The sequence below is a fragment of the Schistocerca nitens genome, chromosome 4 (assembly GCF_023898315.1).
Source record: "Schistocerca nitens isolate TAMUIC-IGC-003100 chromosome 4, iqSchNite1.1, whole genome shotgun sequence".
NCBI lineage: Eukaryota > Metazoa > Arthropoda > Insecta > Orthoptera > Acrididae > Schistocerca > Schistocerca nitens.
Genome location: NC_064617.1, coordinates 861,797,894 through 861,820,608, shown reverse-complemented (window position 1 = coordinate 861,820,608; position 22,715 = coordinate 861,797,894). Strand labels below are relative to the sequence as shown.

General features: G+C 44.6%; 2 protein-coding genes across 5 annotated transcripts in view; one reads left to right on the top strand and one right to left on the bottom strand.

Moving 5' to 3' along the window:
* The window catches only part of LOC126253317 (tyrosine-protein phosphatase 10D), a 340,420-nt gene that overhangs the window by 254,098 nt on the left and 63,607 nt on the right, over window positions 1-22,715 (bottom strand). The gene's annotated exons all lie outside the window — the stretch shown is intronic.
* The window catches only part of LOC126253320 (uncharacterized), a 164,559-nt gene continuing 161,962 nt past the window's right edge, over window positions 20,119-22,715 (top strand). Inside the window, exon 1 of the mRNA XM_049954573.1 lies at window positions 20,119-20,184. Coding sequence (XP_049810530.1) covers window positions 20,167-20,184 — 18 coding nt within the window. The 5' untranslated portion in view covers window positions 20,119-20,166. The remainder of the gene's footprint in view (window positions 20,185-22,715) is intronic.

The following is a 22,715-nucleotide window of genomic DNA, read 5'->3' as shown; positions in this document are numbered from 1 at the left end:
TCCACCTTTCGCAGCAATGCAGGCTGCTATTCTCCCATGGAGACGATCGTAGAGATGCTGGATGTAGTCCTGTGGAACGGCTTGCCATGCCATTTCCACCTGGCGCCTCACTTGGACCAGCGTTCGTGCTGGACGTGCAGACCGCGTGAGACGACGCTTCATCCAGTCCCAAACATGCTCAATGGGGGACAGATCCGGAGATCTTGCTGGCCAGGGTAGTTGACTTACACCTTCTAGAGCACGTTGGGTGGCACGGGATACATGCGGACGTGCATTGTCCTGTTGGAACAGCAAGTTCCCTTGCCGGTCTAGGAATGGTAGAACGATGGGTTCGATGACGGTTTGGATGTACCGTGCACTATTCAGTGTCCCCTCGACGATCACCAGTGGTGTACGGCCAGTGTAGGAGATCGCTCCCCACACCATGATGCCGGGTGTTGGCCCTGTGTGCCTCGGTCGTATGCAGTCCTGATTGTGGCGCTCACCTGCACGGCGCCAAACACGCATACGACCATCATTGGCACCAAGGCAGAAGCGACTCTCATCGCTGAAGACGACACGTCTCCATTCGTCCCTCCATTCACGCCTGTCGCGACACCACTGGAGGCGGGCTGCACGATGTTGGGGCGTGAGCGGAAGACGGCCTAACGGTGTGCGGGACCGTAGCCCAGCTTCATGGAGACGGTTGCGAATGGTCCTCGCCGATACCCCAGGAGCAACAGTGTCCCTAATTTGCTGGGAAGTGGCGGTGCGGTCCCCTACGGCACTGCGTAGGATCCTACGGTCTTGGCGTGCATCCGTGCGTCGCTGCGGTCCGGTCCCAGGTCGACGGGCACGTGCACCTTCCGCCGACCACTGGCGACAACATCGATGTACTGTGGAGACCTCACGCCCCACGTGTTGAGCACTTCGGCGGTACGTCCACCAGGCCTCCCGCATGCCCACTATACGCCCTCGCTCAAAGTCAGTCAACTGCACATACGGTTCATGTCCACGCTGTCGCGGCATGCTACCAGTGTTAAAGACTGCGATGGAGCTCCGTATGCCACGGCAAACTGGCTGACACTGACGGCGGCGGTGCACAAATGCTGCGCAGCTAGCGCCATTCGACGGCCAACACCGCGGTTCCTGGTGTGTCCGCTGTGCCGTGCGTGTGATCATTGCTTGTACAGTCCTCTCGCAGTGTCAGGAGCAAGTATGGTGGGTCTGATACACCGGTGTCAATGTGTTCTTTTTTCCATTTCCAGGAGTGTATATATAAATAGAAACCACTTAATAAACACCCTGTACGTCTAATGGAAATGTCGAAACAATGTCGTTCAGCGATCCATTATGGATACTAACACGGAGTTATCACGTATTGAAGTATTGTTATCCACTTACTTTCGGATCACTTGACAACTTTTATCCCTTTTTAGGCACAGAATTTAGCAGCAGAAACAATACCACAGAATGCGTATCATAATTGTATTTTATCAGCATACCCTCTCAATATACTAAACTAAGAAATTTCTTGTTTTACTATCATTAGACTTGGGATATATTTTGAGGGGATGACCAATTTAGTACTGAAGGGAATCGTGGGGGATTAAAACCGTGGAGGGAGACCAAGACATGAATACACTCAACAGATTCAGAAGGATGTACGTTGCAGTAGTTACTCGGAAATGAAGAGACTTGCACAGGATAGAGAAGCATGGAGAGCTGCATCACACCAGTCTTTGGACTGAAGATCACAACAACACACACACACATTTTGAGGACTGAAAAAAAAATCAGTCTTTTGCTAGTTGGTTTGAGTTTAATTAAATTTAAATATTGTAACGGTCACTGCAGTTGAACGACGTTTTAATAATTTACACGAGATACATCGAAAATCCTTTCACGGAGTTTCCAACAGCAAACTGATGTAGCCTTGCGCAACTTCTGAAGATCCCGACTGAACATCTCGCTGCTGAATTTTTCTTTTGCGTTTCAAACTCCTTATAAATAACGAAAAGCCCTGCATATATAGCGTGAATCATCCCTACATTTCCAGTACTGACTGAGAATCACGATCAAGTCTACAGAACCTTCAAAATAAGAGAAAATTTGGTGGAGGGTAATTAGCTACCGCTGTGAAAATGACGAATGGCGAAAGAGACTAATTTTTTTTTCTTCTTTTTCTTTTCATTAAGAGCGCAATGAGTCTGCAACTATTATGCAATCACAGACCGCAGCGGCACTTGCCTCCAGTGCAATTTGCGTCTTTGCAGTCATGGTTATTCTCGGTAAGCGCAGTCGCTATTACGAAAACCTTTTTACGTAAGAAAGCTTAGGATTCACCTTTTTGTTGTGTCATTCTGCGTCCTCCCGCCGTTATTAAAATCTGTTCTTAGTGTTATCTGTTATTTTATAAATAATTGTAGCTGAAGGAGACTAAAGATTTTTCAAACAAATGGGGTCACACGAACTGTCTAGGGTTAATTTACATACAAAAATATTTCGATCCCTACTTCCATTTTCACTGTTACACTCCTGAAAGTATCAGTGTACATAAAATTTATATTGCTCTTGACACAATAGCTTGAAGTTTTTTAGTTTTAATTGTATAACTGTAAGAAATATTAGCAACTACACACACACACACACACACACACACACACACACACACACACACAAACGGTGATTCAGTTGCCCTTATCACTAGGTTTTATACAACCCGCAACACCTTCAAATACGCCGGCCGGTGTGGTCGAGCTGTTCTAGGCGCTTCAGTCTGGAACCGCGCGACCGCTACGGTCGTAGGTTCGAATCCTGCCACGGGCTGGGCATAGATGTATGTGATGTCCTTATGTTTAAGTAGTTTTAAGTTATAGGGGACTGATGACATCAGATGTCAAGTCCCATAGTGCTCAGAGCCTTCAAATACCACGTGCAAGATTTTCCTGTTCCCTCTTTCTCTACGTGCAAACTACTGGTAGTCGTACAGAAAAAAAATGAACAGGATCTTTCTGTATGAAATTTCATGTAGTTAAAATTTCTTCTGTGATGTGTTTTCTAGGGGCTGTAGTTTTGCGAATTATTCAAGAAAACGTACGCAAGTGGCCTTCAAACGCGTTTTTCTTTATTAACTCTATAACCATGGCCTCCAGCGAAAACGTACCGCTGTTGAAATTTGACTACATTAAATTTCCGAAAAGAAAGGCCTGTTCACTTTTTTCTGTAGGACTAATAGTTTGCGTGTAGTGAGCGAGAGAATATGCATGTGATATTTGAAGAAGTTGTGGGCTGCAAAAAAACCAGTACGAGGGACAGCAGAACCACCCCGTATACATCACACATCCCCCGATTCAGTAAGTTATCGAACTTTCATGTATAGAACAACTTCGTTTTAAGAGAAGCTAGGTTTTCACGTATCTCAATATTTAGGGCATCATATCTCCTGGACTGTGTCTCCTACAATGACATATTGCAGATACATTTAGTGGCATTTACGGATATTGTCTGCAAAATGCGTTGAGAATAGAGTTCGTAGTAAAGATGTAATACATTAAAATGTCATGCCTGATGTAGAAGGTGTACTGCACAAACAGCGAAAATTTAGTAATTGGTAAACGTTTTTCCTTTCTTTTTTTGAGGGGACTGTCAGCGACAAAAAGTTTAGAAAACGTTTGAAATCATTTCTTGAGTTTGTTGGAAGACACCAAGCGTTCACATTCTCAAATACTGGATAAATATGGTCTGGGTTACTTGCGCGCCCTGAGTTATGCTCCTTCAAAACATGTACACAGTTTCTAAGTTTTAATACGTGTCTTATTGTGTTAAACCGTTAACGTAAGACTCAATGAGAATATGACGACAGCATTTTAAATTTTCAATAATTATAAGGGTATGCTTCTGACTCGAGTTAATAACGCGGGGAGATATGCAACCAGAAACTGGGATCTTGTGAGCGTGTTAGCCGTGTGTTAATGTACTATATGCACTCCACAAGCCGCTGTGCAGTGCGAGGCACTGCGTACCGATGTTAGCGATTTTCTGCCGGTTCCATTCCTGTGCCTATACGCCCTGGTATAATCTCTCTCCTCTCATTCTCACAAAAACTGTGCGACGTATTTGCTGTGTTGCAGCGACCAGAACTGCAACACAGTCTCACTCGAATACCGGTTCTCTAAATTTACCCAACAGGATTTTGCGAGAACTACGTCGCGTTTCTTCCCAAGACCCCGTTTACGTTCCCTGAGCGTATCTGGAACACTTCCTTTCGGCCTTAATAGACCTCTGAATTCATTCGATGTAGATGTCATGCTCACTTGATACGCACTCTAGAACGTTGGAACAGTACTCCAGAAATGATCGAACTATAATTTTGCATGCCATTTCTTTTACTGATGCCGTTCACCTTTTCAGACCCCTTCCAACAAACCTAAGCTTCACATCAATCTGTACTCGTACTGATTTTACGTGTTCGTCCCCTTTCTTACAGCTTCTTAGTATCGTCCCCACACATTTAACGAATCCCGTAATGAGACATTACCGCAACACCCCCCCCCCTCCCTCCCATCTCTCAATCTCTTGACGCTATCCTTTGCTTTTTAGTTACAAATGAAAGTACGAAGTCGCGCACTTTGCCCACGCACCAAGCTCGAAGTAGTGGACACGCGTACATCTGACAGAGCTGCCCATGATCTATGTGAGAAAATTTCCAATGACTGCAAGGATGAAGTCAAATGAATGGAATTTCTATAACAGCTTGCAAAGGTTTCTGCTGATCTTGCACCGCTTTTTGTAAATAGTCTTTACCCGGTTATTTAAACTTCTCCCTCGCCTAAAGACAGGACTGTAGCCGACGACAGCGTTTTGAAGGGAAAAGAAAGACTGAAAGAAAGAAAACGCTGGTGGGGGCCTCGATTTGCACGTGTGTTACGGCTATTGTACAATTTTTTTTTTTTTTTGCTCCATGCTTGATAAATTTCGATGAACAGTGTGTCACATCTCAATGTAGCTGAAATACGTGATTTCATCAAACAGTGTCGGAAATGCTTCAGCGACCAAATCTATGCCAATGTTTCTGAATTCACAGTATCTAACGAAACCTGGTTTTACCATTGTGATTCTTAGAACAAACACAAACTTCAGGACTTGACTTTCAAATGTAGAGGTGACATTATTTGGCAAAAGTTACCAAGTTGTAAGCAAACGAACTTAACAACTGGAATTATTACCCAGTAAAATCGCTTTCGCCCGCATCTCGTGGTCGTGCGGTAGCGTTCTCGCTTCCCACGCCCGGGTTCCCGGGTTCGATTCCCGGCGGGGTCAGGGATTTTCTCTGCCTCGTGATGGCTGGGAGTTGTGTGCTGTCCTTAGGTTAGTTAGGTTTAAGTAGTTCTAAGTTCTAGGGGACTTATGACCACAGCAGTTGAGTCCCATAGTCCTCAGAGCCATTTGAACCATTTTTTTGAAAATCGCTTTCCCACAAAACTTTTGGTGAATAACTGGTCCGAAACACAGTGAAGTTCGTCGTGAAAATCCTTCAGTACACATAGCGTAGTTTTCTAGCATTTCACAAAAGAAAACGATATGCAGACGCCAAACAAGGTTTTTTACTTGTAGTGGCACAAATGAATTCCACGCTGTACAAACATCTTCTTCCCTCTAATGATGGTGGCATTACCACTGGAAGGAGTACTGATATTTAAAATAAAAGAGAAAGAAACAGTAAAACGATGATTTTTGTGTATTATCAAATCTGACGCTTGATTCTTAGGGTGAAGCAGTGCTTAATTTCTAAAATTGTAGGTGCCCGAACGCACCTCTTCAAACGTACAACTCCCCCCCCCCCCTCTTCTCCTTCCAAATAAAAATCACAAGCTTTGATTTTTGAAAACCTGTGATAAAACTTCAAATGCTTAATCATTTTCTACAAAATACTGTTCTGAAATCCAGATTTTCACAACATAATTTCTTGTAATAAAAAAATAAAACCATAAGATTTAATATGAACGACAGGTACTACCTGTCGGCCGGTCGGTGCCGTTGGGCCTTCCAAGGCCTGTTCGGAGTTTAGTTTTGCTTGATACAACAGAATAATATATATATATATATATATATATATATATATATATATATATATATATATTAGCGTTCCAAAAGATACTATGATTTCTTATCGTGTCTCCTATTCTGTATATTTCTTGTGCAATATACCCCTGCGAGGTATCGGAACGCGGTCCTGGCCGAAATTAAGCCCTAGGTGGAGAGGGGAGAAGGGGGGAGAGGGTTGTGTAGTGTTTGACTACGCCAGCGCACATCTAAACAAATACGTTGTAAATTTCCTGAGCGACATTCATACGAATATAAATATATAAAAAGAAGTTGGACGATCCAACGTACTCACCCAGACCTGGCTGAACGCATCGCTTTAAAGCTCTCTGGCAACTTGGCGCAGAGCCACAGATTCAAAGCTCACCTCGACATCTCTTCCTGATTCTACGAAAACACACAACTACGCGCAGCTGCGTCACTGTGGTGCTTAGAAATCCGGCAGACTTCTTTTTAAGATCCCCAGCTAATCTACCGCACGGCGCAATGGACTCGTATTACTGCTGCAGACACCTTCAAACTGTGACGGAGCAAATCCGCCGTTTACTGTAGAGGCGCTGACAACGGATATTCCAGTAATACCGTTCCTTTTAAATTCCGCGATTCCCTGGACAACAACATAACCCTGCAGCAGGTGCGATCCGAAAGAGTGAATATTGAGACAGATAACCTCTGAAGAAGATTGTTGGACTTAAGCTGCAAGATACCTAAAGGCTTAATGAAGCTGCTCTAACTGACTTATTCAGCCAGTTATATAGGGGAGCTTAACGTCCGTAACTTGGACTCCGAACCATGGCGCAGGTTCACATTTTTCACATTAAAAACATAGCCACAGCGGAAAAAAATAAAAAAGGAGGGTAAATGACACTAAGAAATTCTTGGATCATGTGAGGACTGAACCTGGTGCTTTGGATTTCTAATCTGACATTTACTCACCAAGGCAGCCCTGCATAAGGAAACAGAATTTGGATGAAGAGAACAGCAGATATTTACTGACAATGGCGCAAACATCGTGAGACAACAGATGTTTGGAATTTTAAGTACATATTCAGAGAATGTGCAAAAACGTTAAAGACCATTTGAAATAGGCAAACCAAAGTTGGACAAGATTAACTGACTAGAAGTGCTTGTGCGAGATGCACAAGATAAAAAACAGAACAGAAGAATTGATAATAAACTGTAGTATCTTTTGAAACGCTAATGGCGAAGTACAAATCAGAAAAAAACGTCGAGAGGAAATAGGCACGAAATGGTCTGAAAGACAAAGGAAACAGCAAAGACAAATGGTAAAAGGAGATTGCGAGGATAAGAGAAGCTAAAAAAAAAATTTTTTAACGCACTTTTCAAATGGACAGAAAGGGTTATTGTTATTATCTGAACTCAACTTTAACAATTCTGCCGCTAAGAACCAGCCCTTTTCAAGACCTTTGTTGCTGCTGCTGACCTCTGTTGCCGGCCGCGGTGACCGAGCGGTTCTAGGCGCTTGTCCGGAACCGCGTGACTGCTACGGTCGCATGTTCGAATCTTGCCTCGGGCATGGATGTGAGTGATGTCCTTAGGTTAGTTAGGTTTAAGTAGTTCTAAGTTCTAGGGGACTGATGACCTAAGATGTTAAGTCCCATAGTGCTCAGAACCATTTGAACCATTAAGTCCCATAATGCTCAAAGCCATTTGACCTCTGTTCCAATACTGATTTGATGCACCTCAGCATCCAATTCTGTCCTGCCGCAGGCTTCATCATCTCCGAATGCAACCTACTTCCACTTCAACCTGTTTACCACAGTCGACTCTTGGCCTCCCTCTAAAAATGGTTCAAATGGTTCTGAGCACTATGGGACTCAACTGCTGAGGTCATTAGTCCCCTATAACTTAGAACTAGTTAAACCTAACGAACCTAAGGACATCACAAACATCCATGCCCGAGGCAGGATTCGAACCTGCGACCGTAGCGGTCTTGCGGTTCCAGACTGCAGCGCCTTTAACCGCACGGCCACTTCGGCCGGCGGCCTCCCTCTACAATGCCCTCCCCCGCCCCCCCCCCCTTACCACTCCCACACACCCATATTTCTTTCCATTAGCAAATAAACTATTCCTTAATGACACAAGATTTGTCGCATAAACCCATTCCTCTTAATCACTCAAATCGTGCTCAACAGATAATTTTCCCGCAGCTCTGTTCGGTGCCTCTTTATTGGTTATCGTATATACCCATCTTATCGTCAATATTCTTCTGCAAAATCCCATTTCCGAAGCTTCTATTCTCTTCCTATCTCTTTATCGGCCACGATTCGCTTCCGTATAAGGCTACACTCCAGACTAATAGCTTCAGAAAAGACATTCCAACATTAATATTTTAATCCAGTGTTAAAATATTTCTCTTGGAAATGTCAGTCTGCATTTTATAAGCGCAGGCCTACAGTCCCACAGTTCAGAAAGAAAATGGGTCAGTCACGTTTTGAGCCAGTATCCTGTAAAGATGAAGAGCACCATTTATCGCTATTTAGTGCAATGTTAGGGGTCTGTAATATCGGCGCGGGATCCTTCACCCTACTGTCCACCCTTGCAATCAAATTTCTGTGACGAGTCGGTCTTTCAAGACGATAATAGAAGAATACGCCGCACCCACCACGTGAACACCTTCCTACAGTAGGTGGGAATCAACCGAACGGAAGGCCCTGCGATATCTATTCTATCGAGGTGAACCAGACTGAGCAGGCTTGGGACCAGTTGAAATTTGCAGTGCGTCACTGCTGGAACTCATCTCAAAGAGTGTGTGACCTCGGGTGTCGAAGATGGGAACAAGCTTCAGAAGCAACGTCTGAAACACTTTGTGGACAGAAAGGCAAGGAGGATTTTAGTATGTTACAAGGTTCGGGGGCGGAAAAATGTTCAGTTTCACCCAGCAACAAATTTTATATCCACAGATGTGCACTTTCGAACAGGAATTCTTTCATTATCCGCTCCTGTACCACCAAAGCTTATAAACGTTCGCTGATACGAAGTGGTATACAAAAGTTCCCGAAATACACTAATAAAAATTATTGCGTCTTGTCTAAATTTTATGCTGCACCATCATCTTCAGAATGCTGTTGCTTTTGAAATGCGTCTTGGAAGTCTTTCATTGTTTCTTCGTTAGTGTGTTCGCTTCTTAAAAACTTTACTTTCAGTGGGGGTGCGTGAGAGAAAGAAGTAACGCGTACAGAAGTCTGGCGAATGCTTCGGTTGCGAAACAACTGTCATCATCTTTTTAGTTAAAAAAATTTCCTGAATAATGTAGGCGGTATGCAGTCGTGAACAGTCTTGGTAGATTACTCGGTCGTTCGTGCGCCACTTCTGTCAACGTTTTCTCCTCATTCTCCCTGAAACGTCTTGGAGCGTCGCGGTAGAAGTCTTTATTGGCCTACTGACCAGAAGGGATGAACCTTTTATGAACAGTCTCTTCAACATATATACAAATATGGTTGTAATGTTACTCCTGACCTGCAAAGTGGCGACTGGTCACGCCTGTAAACTTAAGTTAGGTCATCAGTGGCAACCTTCAAATGTTTCGAAGGAGTCGTCATTCAAACTTCCCGGAACCCTTCTTATGTTCAATTCTTGTGACAGAATATACCTTCACATGTACCGTAACGTATACACAAAGTGCTGTAGATGCCTTAGATGGTCTGTCTACGATCCCGCAAGACCAAATCCCTCACTTACTGAGCATTCTCTAGCGTGATGCCAGTTCAAGTGCGACCCAAACGATCATCATCATCATCAGTCGAGAGTCACCAGTTTTTGAAACAGCGATATCAGCAGTACAGCAGTTGTCCCAAGTTTAAAACAAGACTTTCGACGAACACGCTGCTCTTTTAGGTCAGTCATAGCAAAGCCGCAAATTTAGGGGACACTGCAACAGAAATAGACTCACTAGCAGCTAACTAAACTACTCAGTTCGCAACCACTGATTCCAGAATTTTAAGAAAATGAAACGCCTACAGCCGTCCTTTATGATCTTCTTTATTGTGTAGCTACCAGTTTCGGCGCATCAATGCCCCATCTTCAGGCCGTAGTTAATGCTGAAGAGGTTATCACCATCCATATACGTATACGCTGGATCAGTGGCCAACACAACTGGATTACGCAGGCTATCTGTAACAGTGGTGTCAGCACTCCAACCATGGAGTACCGACATCGCTGTTACAGATAGCCTGCGTAATCCAGTTATGTTGCCCTCTAATGCAGCGTGTAGGTGGATCGTTGTAACCCCTTCAGCATCAACTACGGCCTGAAGATGGTGCATTGAAACGCCGAAACTGGTAACTACACAATAAAGGTCATAAGGACGGCTGTAGATGTTTCATTTTCTTACAAAAGTGAACGGCCTTGGTCTCCAATACCTCCAGCCAAAAGGATGGACATACAAAACACTGATTCAAGAAGGATGTTTGTGGAGGCGCCTAGAGGTATCTCAGTGTACTCTAAATCATTTGCGAGCAAAATTCAAATTACGGGAGCTTTTGGACAAAATTCAAATTACGGGAGGTTTTGGACGCTACGTCGTATGCAGGTGGTGAAGGGCTTCTTCTGCAGAAGCCGGTATTACACTATCATATTGCTTTGTCAAAGCTGTTATGTCAAAGAAATCTGATGGTGTAATAGGGAACTTTGTCAAATCTCGCCTGTCGTCAAATAAATATAATAAAATCTAGGACCTCGCTGTAGATTTTATCATAAAAGTCGCTTGTCATCTGCTCACTGCAATGTGAAATGTTACCACTTGGAGCGCTAGCATCGCTGCAGCGTTCTGTCACCGGTAGTGTGTTTGTAAACATAGCTGCGAAGTTTAATTCGTGCGTGCCATCAGCTACAAAATTAATAGAAATGTATGAAGTTGATGAGGCGCTTTACAACGTGAGGCACCCTAAGTAAAAAAATATATTGAGATGACTGGAGACATACAAAAAAATTGCGGATTTCATTAGCCGTGAGATACGGCCCGGGTGTACGGCTGACGACTTAAAAAAGGAAATTACTGGCCTCCGCTCGATCTACTCTCGCGAGAAAGCAAAAATATATAAATGATGGGCTTCTTTCAATAATGGTACAAGTCCATTTTTGTTCATTCTGAGATACAGAGTTCTAAAGTTAAGTCTTTTAACTTTAGGACTCTGTATCTCGGAATGAACAAAAATGGACTTGTACCACTATTGAAATAAGCCTTTCATATATACTAAGCTCTCCAGTCTTCTTAATCTATTTTTGTACTCAGGATGCCTCACATTGTAAAGCGCCTCATCAGGTTCATACATTAAGATTAATTTTGTAGTTGTGGGACACAAAATGTAATTATTACTTTGATCTAAAATAAAAATAGTTCTTAATGCATATTTATTTACTTTCAGATACTGGTCCTTTATTGCTTCACACGTTCCAGGTATTATTTTAGTTAATGTGTACTGTGGTATTGGAGTGCTGTACTGTAAGCGAGAGAGTCCGCAGCTCGTGGTCGTGCGGTAGCGTTCTCGCTTCCCACGCCCGGGTTCCCGGGTTCGATTCCCGGCGGGGTCAGGGATTTTCTCTGCCTCGTGATGACTGGGTGTTGTGTGATGTCCTTAGGTTAGTTAGGTTTATGTAGTTCTAAGTTGTAGGGGACTGATGACCATAGATGTTAAGTCCCATAGTGCTCAGAGCCATTTGAACCATTTGTAAGCGAGAGTAACTCTCTTCTGCAGCACGAAATCGGAGTGTCACTGTGAGCCTGTCTTCTGCAGATATAGCAGTTCTTAAGTGAGTATTGTGCTTTGTGATATGACGAGAGACTATACTGAGCAAATACTGAAATGTATGCTCATCCATTCTTAAGTAATTTATGGACGACCTGATGCCCTCCACTAGAAGTTCAAGTAACAAATTTTGTTGAATGCTTTGATCGTCTCATACTAAAAACCACGGCTTCGCCTCGGTACGTTCTCCCCCCTCCCCCCTTTCTCTTCCAAATACGCATACAGTGAAATTGGCAATTGTGGTACACGCAACTGCATAATAAGTTCTTATTGTCAGCCGTCTTGAACTTTGACGAAAAATGTGATGATAGTGTAATACCCCTTTTTAGCACCACGTCAAGTATCTATGTTAAACAAATTTGACGGCTACTTGATCATATCTTTGTTCAAATCTTTGTCAAAGAAATGTGACAGCGTAATACCGGCCATAGTTTACACGGAAAAACGCGGACTGTTCTCGTGTGGACGCCTCCCTTGCACCCCCGTCCCTGGCCCGGCAGCAGCCTGGAGCTGCAGCCGCGCCGCTGTATTTTTAAACGAGCAGACGCGCACACACGGCCGCTTTCTTCGCGGCGCGCCTTCGCTTCTCGGAAAGCCTTGGCGGCCCGCCGCCTCGAGACCGGCTCCACCGCCGACACGTCACGCCGAGTTCCATTCACACGGTTTTCCACGAAACACTGCTCTTCCAGGGACACGCCGCGGGTCCACCGCTTCACACCTAGCGGATCAAGACGTCGTTCTCCTCTCAGGAAAAAGCACATTCCAGGCGAGACCGCGAGTGCTTGTCCCCGTCTCTGCGAAGCAGATAACGTCTGGTTAGGGACAGTAAAACAGGACATTACTTTAGTACACCACATCGTTGGAAACTATTCTTTTTGCAGCTGTTCACAACTCATCCTGTAAACCCACCGTCACATGGGCTGAGTTTTTAACGTACTATATTACTCATTTTCGTATGCAAGACACTACATTCGTTTACACATTTATAGCTACACTACTGGCCATTAAAATTGCTACACCACGAAGATGACGTGCTACAGACGCCAAATTTAACCGGCAGGAACAATATGCTGTGATATGCAAATGATTAGCTTTTCAGAGCATTCACACAAGGTTGGCGCCGCTGGCGACACCTACAACCTGCTGACATGAGGAAAGTTTCCAACCGATTTCTTATACACAAGCAGCAGTTGACCGGCGTTACCTGGTGAAACGTTGTAGTGATGCCTCATGTACGGAGGAGAAATGCGTACCATCACGTTTCCGACTTTGATAAAGGTCGGATTGTAGCCTATCGCGATTGCGGTTTATCGTATCGCGACATTACTGCTCGCCTTGGTCGAGATCCAATGACTGTTAGCAGAATATCGAATCGGTGGGTTCAGGAGGGTAACACGAAACGCCGTGCTGGATCCCAACGGCCTCGTATCACTAGCAGTCGAGATGACAGGCATCTTATCCGCATGGCTGTAACGGATCGTGCAGCCACGTCTCGATCCCTCAGTGAACTGATGGGAACGTTTGCAAGACAACAACCATCTGCAAGAACAGTTCGACGACGTTTGCAGCAGCATGGACTATCAGCTCGGAGACAATGGCTGCGGTTACCCTTGACGCTGCATCACATACAGGAGCGCCTGCGATGGTGTACTCAACGACGAACCTGGGTGCACGAATGGCAAAACGTCATTTTTTCGGATGAATCTAGGTTCTGTTTACAGCATCACGATTGTCGCATCCGTGTTTGGTGGTGAACGCACATTGGCAGCGTGTATTCGTCATCGTCATACTGGAGTACCACCTGGCGTGATGGTACGGGGTGCCGCTGGTTACACGTCTCGGTCACCTCTTGTTCGCACTGACGGCACTTTGAACAGTGGACGTTACACTTCAGTTGTGTTACGACCAGTGGCTCTACCCTTCAATCGATCCCTGCGAAACCCTACATTTCAGCAGGATAATGCACGACGGCATGTTGCAGGTCCTGTACGGGCCTTTCTGGATACAGAAGATGTTCGACTGCTGCTCTCGCCAGCACATTCTCCAGATCTCTCACCAATTGAAAACGTCTGGTCAATGGCGGCCGAGCAAGTGGCTCGTCACAATACGCCAGTCACTACTCTTGATGAACTGTGGTATCGTGTTGAAGCTGCATGGGCAGCTGTACCTGTACACGCCATCCAAGCTCTGTTTGACTCAATGCCCAGACGTATCAAGGCCGTTATTACGGCCAGAGGTGGTCGTTCTGGGTATTGATTTCTCAGGATATACGCACCCAAATCGCGTGAAAATGTAATCACATGTCAGTTCTAGTATAATATATTTGTCCAATGAAAACCCGTTTATCATCTGCATTTCTTCTTGGTGTAGCAATTTTAATGGCCTGTAGTGTATATTGTCAGAGAAGTAGATACGCCAAATGTCTTGGGGACGGGGATTTTGTAATATTGGGGCTTCTCCCTTCCGATATGAATGACGTATTTTTATAATATTTGTCGCTGAATGGCTGTTCCTCGAGGCAATTGGTTTTGAATTACAAGAAAAACAACTCCGTTTTCCATAACAGGCTACAGCGTGTTCTGTATCTTCACTTGATCGTTCTTCACACCTCTGCTCTCCCTGGTCGCTAATCATCACCTGACGAAGCTGGACGAGTTACCTCTTCTCAGTCTGCTTCCGATACCTCAGCTGAAGAATTGTGATCAGAATGTTGCACGTTGTCTGCATCTGGCACACACGAGTCTTCGGGATCCACGTCCGTATCGGTTTCAGATATATGGGGGGCGTGGGGGGGCGGGGGGGGGGCAACATGACCCATCATCATGTTTTTCGTTGGAGAAGACACTACCACCTGCACTCTACTCATTGTTCACTAGAAATGCCAGGAAAGCACTTCGTTTCTACTTCTTATGAGATGGAAGATCATAAAATGTAATTACTGCACCTGAGAATAGGATATTTATGACTATACATGTCACTGAAAACGGACGGCTATGAAACAACGTTACACACATAACAATAACCGCATGGGAAGCTGGTGTATTTACGTACGTTTTGGGGTATAACCGTCTGCGAGTCGGGGTAGGTTCCAGAAACCAGTGCTCAGTGCGCCTGGCGAGTAACACCCACTTCGCGACAGCACATGAACGACTGTCTCCTAGTCTCTGAGGGTAAGGCAGGGAATTACAGAGCTCCATCGTCCGAAGTTGAATCTGCACTCGACTGCGAGGCGGGTGGTCCGTGTTAAGGCTTAAATGAAAGTCGTTTGCTCAGTGTCGTTGGATACATACGATATTGCAGTGCCTGTGTTGTTCAGAAGTACGATGTCATGTTCCTTCGGACATGCATGCATTTGCAACAGCGAATGCATTTCATGTCTTTCACAATGGCTGTAGGCATTGTAAGATCATACTTGTATAATGCATAACGTTATTAATAAAGAAATCTGAAGGTCACATGTTTTAATTTCTGCTAATGTAATGAGAGCATGAAAAAATGCGTTGGGTCACAACAACCGCAGCCTATCACAGCGGCTGTTTAGTCTGACGAAACCGCACTGCTAGAGGCCCAAATACGTTCGCTTCGCACGCCGCTGGTTGGCTGTCGTTTTATGGCCGTTGCTCCACGGCGGAGCATTTCCGTATGGAAAACTTTACTCTGACGTCATCAGGTTCTTTTCTCTATCTTACATAGATAGCCTCTTCCTTGAGCTGCGCATAGAAGATACGGGTCGTTTTGGTACTACCGCACGCATCTCACTGCTCCGACGGTTAAGGGCACCTCCGCTTTCGGTATGTGGAAAAACATCAAGCTAAACCGTCGTTTCGAATTCCACGTGAAACTTTAAGAATTCACTCACTTCGTGCGTGAGAGAATCATGGTGTACTATTCCCGATACACGACGTACTAGAATGCCGTGCACTGTTCTTATAAACTGTACGATTAATGACTACTTCACTCAATAACTAGGTTCGAACACCACCTAGAGAACAAGAATCTGGATATTTTTGAACAACTGACCAGCTATCACATATGTTGTACCAAATTAGGTTTGATGATGGTAAGCACTAAAGTTGAATTTTAGTAGCGGTGTAGCTGAGAGCTACAAGCTACTCGTCAGAGATGAAACGCATTGTAGCAGGCCGAGGCGGCCAAACAGGACGATAACAAAAGCACCCAGACAAAATAAGCAATTCGTGGTAACAGTCGCGCAGCAAGGTTATACGACTAGACTTAGTCGTGACTCAAAGCTAACACCTCAGAGAGTGCACAAACAAAGTGTTTGTGCAATGGAACACTTCCAGTACGTGGTGCTATCTTGACGAGATGGCGTGTGATGCAATACCGCGAACGTTCTGGGTGAGTTGATTATTGAATAGTCGAGTCGCGAATGAACACATTCGTCAGATTAACTTACGACGAACGTTCACTTCAGTTTAACTGTATGCAGTTCAAATTATGGGCGACGATCAACTGGAAAAAAAGAGCAGATAAAGTGTAGCCCATCTGTAAACTATTACGCTGGTAATTCTTTAGTGGTCCATCATGTTATACAGTTGCTGACGACCACTATAAGGTAAAAGTAAAATTCTTTTGTGAAGTACGACTGCTCTTTGTAATGAAATTTTTCATTGTAAATAAGTAACGAGAGTGGGCGTAGAACGAAGAGCTATGTTCTGATCACGATGTGGAACGTCATATTGTGAAATCCAGTTCCCGGCAAGTGAGTGGCGTGCACTTTCAGAGTATAACTATTTTGATCAAGATTTTCAGGTGCACGAATCACCATCAAATTCTTTATTGTATTCGAACTAGCTACTGCAATATCAAGTTTCAATACGTCGCGTCGCGTTCTCGACGTCGGCCGCGTAAAATGTGACAAATGACTCAGATACGCGGAGTTTACCGCATATGACCACATTTAAAAAATTGGGTCCATTTAAAAACACATCTGGTAACAAACTGCCTACTTATACCAAAGTTATTAACGAAATTAGGATAATCTGAGCAGGTCTCAGAAACCCGTTTTCAAAACTGAACAGTTAGACACGTTTGGCTTAGGTTTGCTAAAGGATGTAAGGAATTTACTTCTTCATTCCGGCTTCGAGCCAATAGTGTATTGGTACGATGGCTTTTCCGTACACAATTACCTGCATGTGGTTGTTGCTGTTTCCTCCTATGCGTTGTTACTCAACCCCCGCGCGAATCTGTCTATGGTCGAGAGGAAGAGATGTTCTTTGTGACTAAATAAATGAAGATTTACATGAAATAAGCACTAACAGCGGAACAACATATCTACAATGGAGCAGTAAATTACTAAAATTTCTCAATCACCTTTCATTGTTTGGCATATTAATAATTATCGTACACAGGGTGCTTCACGAGGAATACTCAGGGATATGACAGGACCTATCATTCGAAGCAAAAAAGTCTGGTAAACATGATCTCTAAAACGCACACCGCCCGAGCTATAGGCATTTGCTCTGTATAGGAGATGTGTTTCGCAGTAACGATGATGAAGAAGCACTCAGAGCTCCTAAGCTATCTAAGCTATGCACTTTAGAGCTCATGTTAACTAGACAATATTTTTCTTGTTTTAATCTGTACTACCACCTCTTAAAATACGGAGAGCAAAGAGCATGCAATAGAAGAGATTTGTTTCATTGTAACGAAGATGAACAAGTGCTCATTAAGTCTTAAGGTATGCTTTTGAGGGCCAATGTTAACAGACTTGTGTTTCGAATGATCATTTGTGCCATACCCCTAAGTATATCTCATCCCTCCTAGGACTCCCTGTAGGTCCATTAACGGACTTCCTGGTTAATTCCCAGTTATCTTATGACGCAACATTTCTCGGCCGCAACTGTGTGCTCTTCTTGTATCTGCTGTCTACGGGAGGGTCGGTTTCTGAGGGAAGGAGGCTTTGTTTGGCCTGGAGTTGATCGGCCGGTCTTTCCCTAGTCCTCCTAAAAACTAAAAGGAAATTGATCTATGTCACCGCGCCGAGGTCGAGTGATTTCCCTACAACGGTTGATGTTGTGCAAAGATAAACTAGTGAGAGTTCTGGTAGAAAACAGCATTTTACAGGAGCGCTATAAACACGTGCAGAAAACTCCCATGGAACTGTTTGCATTATGCTCGTGACTCCGATTGGCAGGAAAGCCTCAATGTCAAATATCGGAACAAGGTGGTCCTCTGTGATCAACCGAGTTGGTTCTTGTGCAGTATGGAAGATTTACAGAAGGAAAGAGCGTACCCATGCGCGGGCGTGAATTTTGCACTGAGTTGTTCCGATTTGCTACGATATTGTTGCCGTTTCGCGAGTGTACAGATGGGCAGGGATCTCAAGATAGATTATGTAACGAAGTAGCTAGCTGGACGGTGATGTTTCGTTAACGAGACGAATTTGGTTAAGTTTTCGTTCAAGAAAATTCGAAGGTGGTGTTTATGTGAGACTCCTCCTTAATGACACTGAAATGTATTCCTTCTTTTCTTTTTTCTTTTTTTTGTGTTTGTTTGAAGATTACGACAGAAGTTGCTAGGACGCAGTTGGGGACAGTGTATGTACTGAAGGCAGTGTACATATTCCAAACTTGCGGTCGGATAAAAGAATCTATATGACATTGGTTGGACTGCTATAGGCGTTTTATGAGGGGGCCCTAAAAGAAAACCGGAATTATTTTTAAAAGCTATATATTTTTAAATTGTTTACATAGCAAACTTACCTCCTTCAAAATACTTCTACATTTGTCTACACGTGCTTCCACTGTTCGAAACGTTTTTTGTAGTCCTCTTTAGAAATGGCTGACAGCTCCCCCCTCTTTTTTTCTTGACTTCTTCAATGTAGTCAAATCGTGTCCTTGGTGCCCCTTTTCATGCGTGGAAACAAAAAAAAATCGCATGGAGCCAGGTCAGGCGAGTAAGGTGTGTGAGGCAGCGGGACCATGTCATTTTCAGCCAAAAATTGTCTAACAGAGATGATGTGTGTGCAGGTGCGTTGTTGTGGTGGAAGAATCAGTTTCCTGTCTGCCACAAATCGGGTCTTTTTTTAACGAACACTGTACCGCAATCTTCTTAAAACTTCCAAATAAAATGTTTGATTGACGGTCTGACAATGAACGCTGAGTGAACTACGCTCTTGGCATCAAACAAGCAAATCAGCATTTTTTTATGTTTGATTTGACGTCGTTTTTTTGGCCGGGGTGACCACGACGTCTTCCATTGGCCTGACTGTTGCTTTGTTTCTAACCATAGCACCATGACTCTTCACCAGCAATGTCCTCTGACAGAAAATCTGGATCAGTTTCAAGCTGTTGTTTGTAAGCATGACATGTTTCAACTCGACTTTCCTTTTGATTGCCAGCAAGAACCAAAGGAACAAGCTTTGGCAGCAACCCTTTTCCTTCCCGAGATAACCCACTAATCTCTGACAATTCATCAACTGTCTGTCGATGGTCTGTGAGCACAAACTCTCGAATCTTTTCAATACTTTCGTCGATTCGGGCAGTTGATGGACGTCCAGGACGAGATTTGTATCCAATCGACATGTCGCAATTTTTCAATCGAGCAAACCACACGTACACTTGAGTTTTTCCCATAGCGTCATCTTGGTAAGCTGTTTTCAACATTAAAACAGTTTCAGCAGCATCTTTACCCAGCAAAAAACAAAATGTCACAGCTGCATGTTGTTCACTTAAACTTGTCATCATAAAAAACGAAACCAGAACAAAACAGCGCTAGCAAAAACAATCGCTGCAGACGAACAGAACAAGCCAGGTCGACATCACAGGAGGCACTGGACTGGCAATGAGTACAGAGCTTTAGGCAATGAGTTGCGCTATACACGCCTAGTGGCAGAAACGCGTACTACACAAGCTCCACCCACGCCAATGTTATGCCGGTTTTTTTTTTGTGTACCCCCTCGTAATTATTGACTTTAGAATATTGACAAGTTTATCCCTCTGTTGTGGGGTAAAGCTGGCCTGGCGATGCTTTTTTAAATCGATTTTGCATGTTTAGCGATGCAGAGAATTATTAAACGTTTACGATTAATCGTCCGCTGAACAGTACGTCTCGTCGTTTGTCTGGCGCGCCGCACAGCCCCAAGCGTGCGTGCATCCTGGTCGTGACCTCGAGCGTGATTTAACACGACGCCACGGAACCTTCGAGGACGCACGAAATGAACCATTCAGTCTGTCTGCAAACATAGGTACGAACTGTTTTACTAAGCAGTGAGTTACGTGCGTAGTTATCTGCTCGGCCTTTACACAGGCCAGGCACGTGTTCTGCACTCGTTTCTCTTGTAGCGGTACTGATGAACTGGACAAGGCCTGTGAGTACTTTAAGCAGCTTAATTCAGTCGCAGTATACTCCGTTAAAAACGTTATCCGTCAGTCTTCATCGTGCGCCCCCTTTTTCGTCTAACATTGCGTGTGCTTTCCTTCCAGAGTACGGTTTAGAAGTCCCACAATGATCTGTTTGGGTTTCTCTCATCCTGTTCATCGAACATCTGAAACAATTCATGCATGAAACCTGGGAGGCAAACAAGAACTCTAAAACGGGTCTATCAGCCCATTAGTCGCTTTAATGGTATTTTCAAATACAACTCGTGTATTTACTTAAGTTCTTTATCTCCCGGCTTGGTGCATTTAAGTAAGTTATTAATTCAAAGGACTAGGGTTCGATTCCCCACCATTCTTAGGATTACTTCTTTGTAACAACGCATGGCAAAACTTTCTGCATATGAAACATACAAGGTGACAATTATTGAACCATATGAAAAAACCCTAAATTAGTTACAAACTACGGCGTGAACACACTTAATTCAACACGTAAACGTCACGTCATATTTAGGTTATAACATGTTCGATATGCCTGCCATCATTGGCGATGATGTGGCGCAGAAAATAGCGTTACCCGGTGAAGTGTCTGACATAGATGCTGTCGATGACCTCGTGAATGGCTGTTGTTAGCTAGTTTTATTGCTGTACACCTTGTCTCTAAATATAGCCCCACAAAAAGGAGTCGCGTGTGTTCAGATCGGGAGAATATGGTGACCAATCGAAGCCCTTGCCAGTGGCCTCTGGATACCCTACAGCCATACCGTGGTCCCCAAAGTGCTCCTCGTGGAGGATCAAACACTCTCCTACTTCGATGAGGTTGAGTTCCGTCTTGGATGAACCACATCTTGTCGAAATAAGGGTATGGGGATGAAATGGCTCTGAGCACTATGGGACTTAACATCTATGGTCATCAGTCCCCTAGAACTTAGAACTACTTAAACCTAACTAACCTAAGGACATCACACAACATCCAGTCATCACGAGGCAGAGAAAATCCCTGACCCCGCCGGGACTCGAACCCGGGAACCCGGGCGTGGGAAGCGAGAACGCCACCGTGGGGATGAAATCATCTTCCAAAACCGAGCGAGGTGGCGCAGTGGTTAACACACTGGACTCGCATTCGGGAGGACGACGGTTCAATCCCGCGTCCGGCCATCCTGGTTTAGGTTTTCCGTGATTTCCTTAAATCGCTCCAGGCAAATGCCGGGATGGTTCCTCTGAAAGGGCACGGCCGACTTCCTTCCCCGTCCTTCCCTGATCCGACAAGACCGATGACCTCGCAGTTTTGTCTCTTCCCACAACCAACCAACCAATCTTCCAAAACTTTCACGTACCGTTCGGTAGTCACCATGCCATCAAGGAATATCGCACCGACTATTCCGTGACTGGACACTGCACACCACTCAGTCAGCTGCAGAAGGTGAAGAAACTGTTCGATCGCGAAATGCGAATTTTCAGTCGCCTAAATGCGGCAATTTTGCTGATTGACGAACCCATCCAAATGAAAGTGGGCTTCGTCGCTAAACCAAACCATGCATGCGCGTATTAATTCCCGTCATTTCATTCAATAATTGTCACCCTGTACTTTCGTCAGTATATAGTGGCTACTCCTTTCCTATTTACTATCGACTTGCCTAAAAATCCAGCCGGCCGGAGTGGCCGTGCGGTTCTAGACGCTACAGTCTGGGGCCGAGCGACCGCTACGATCGCAGATTCGAATCCTGCCTCGGGCATGGGTGTGTGTGATGTCCTTAGGTTAGTCAGGTTTAATTAGTTCTAAGTTCAAGGCGACTGTGACCTCAGAAGTTAAGTCGCATAGTGCTCAGAGCCATTTTGCCTAAAAATCCACCAGACGGGTACACTCAAACCTGTGGGCGAGCAACCAATGGGCAACCACCTCCACCATAAAGCAACTTAAAACTGACCCATAAGGTATGGCTGAATATTGACAACCAGCGCCCGCTTCTTCCCATTCTATTTGCAAGTTGTTCTAATTCAGCAGATACTTATGACACTGAGTAGGGGTGGTAATTGTACAGAGGATATGTCCTAATGGAGGGCACAACGAGACGTAGTCTAAACGCTGGTGGAGAATGTGACGTACTTTCTCCTGTCCCGTGTGATACTAAGTCACGAGGGATTTCTCCTTTGTGCTCCAAACGCGAATGGGACGGGAAGAAACCTTAATACGTTGTACAGTGAGAAGTATCCTCTGCTACGCACTTGACAGTGGTTTGCAGATCACAGATTTATTGCCGGAAAGGATGGGAAAGGAAACAGTTTCCTTTTCAGTGGAATCATCCGGGCAACTGCCTTCGTAAGTGATGAGGGAAATCACAGAAAACCTGGCTCTTGACGGCTTGACGGGGATAAGAACCGCCGCCATTCTGACACACGAGTTTTGAGCCTCACGACCACGCCGCCTCGCTCGGAGACAAGAAAAGAAGTTTAAAAACTTCCCGCAGCACGGGTGGTCGCCCTCGAAAGATGAGAGGCAGCAAACCGGCCGGCCCTCGAACAG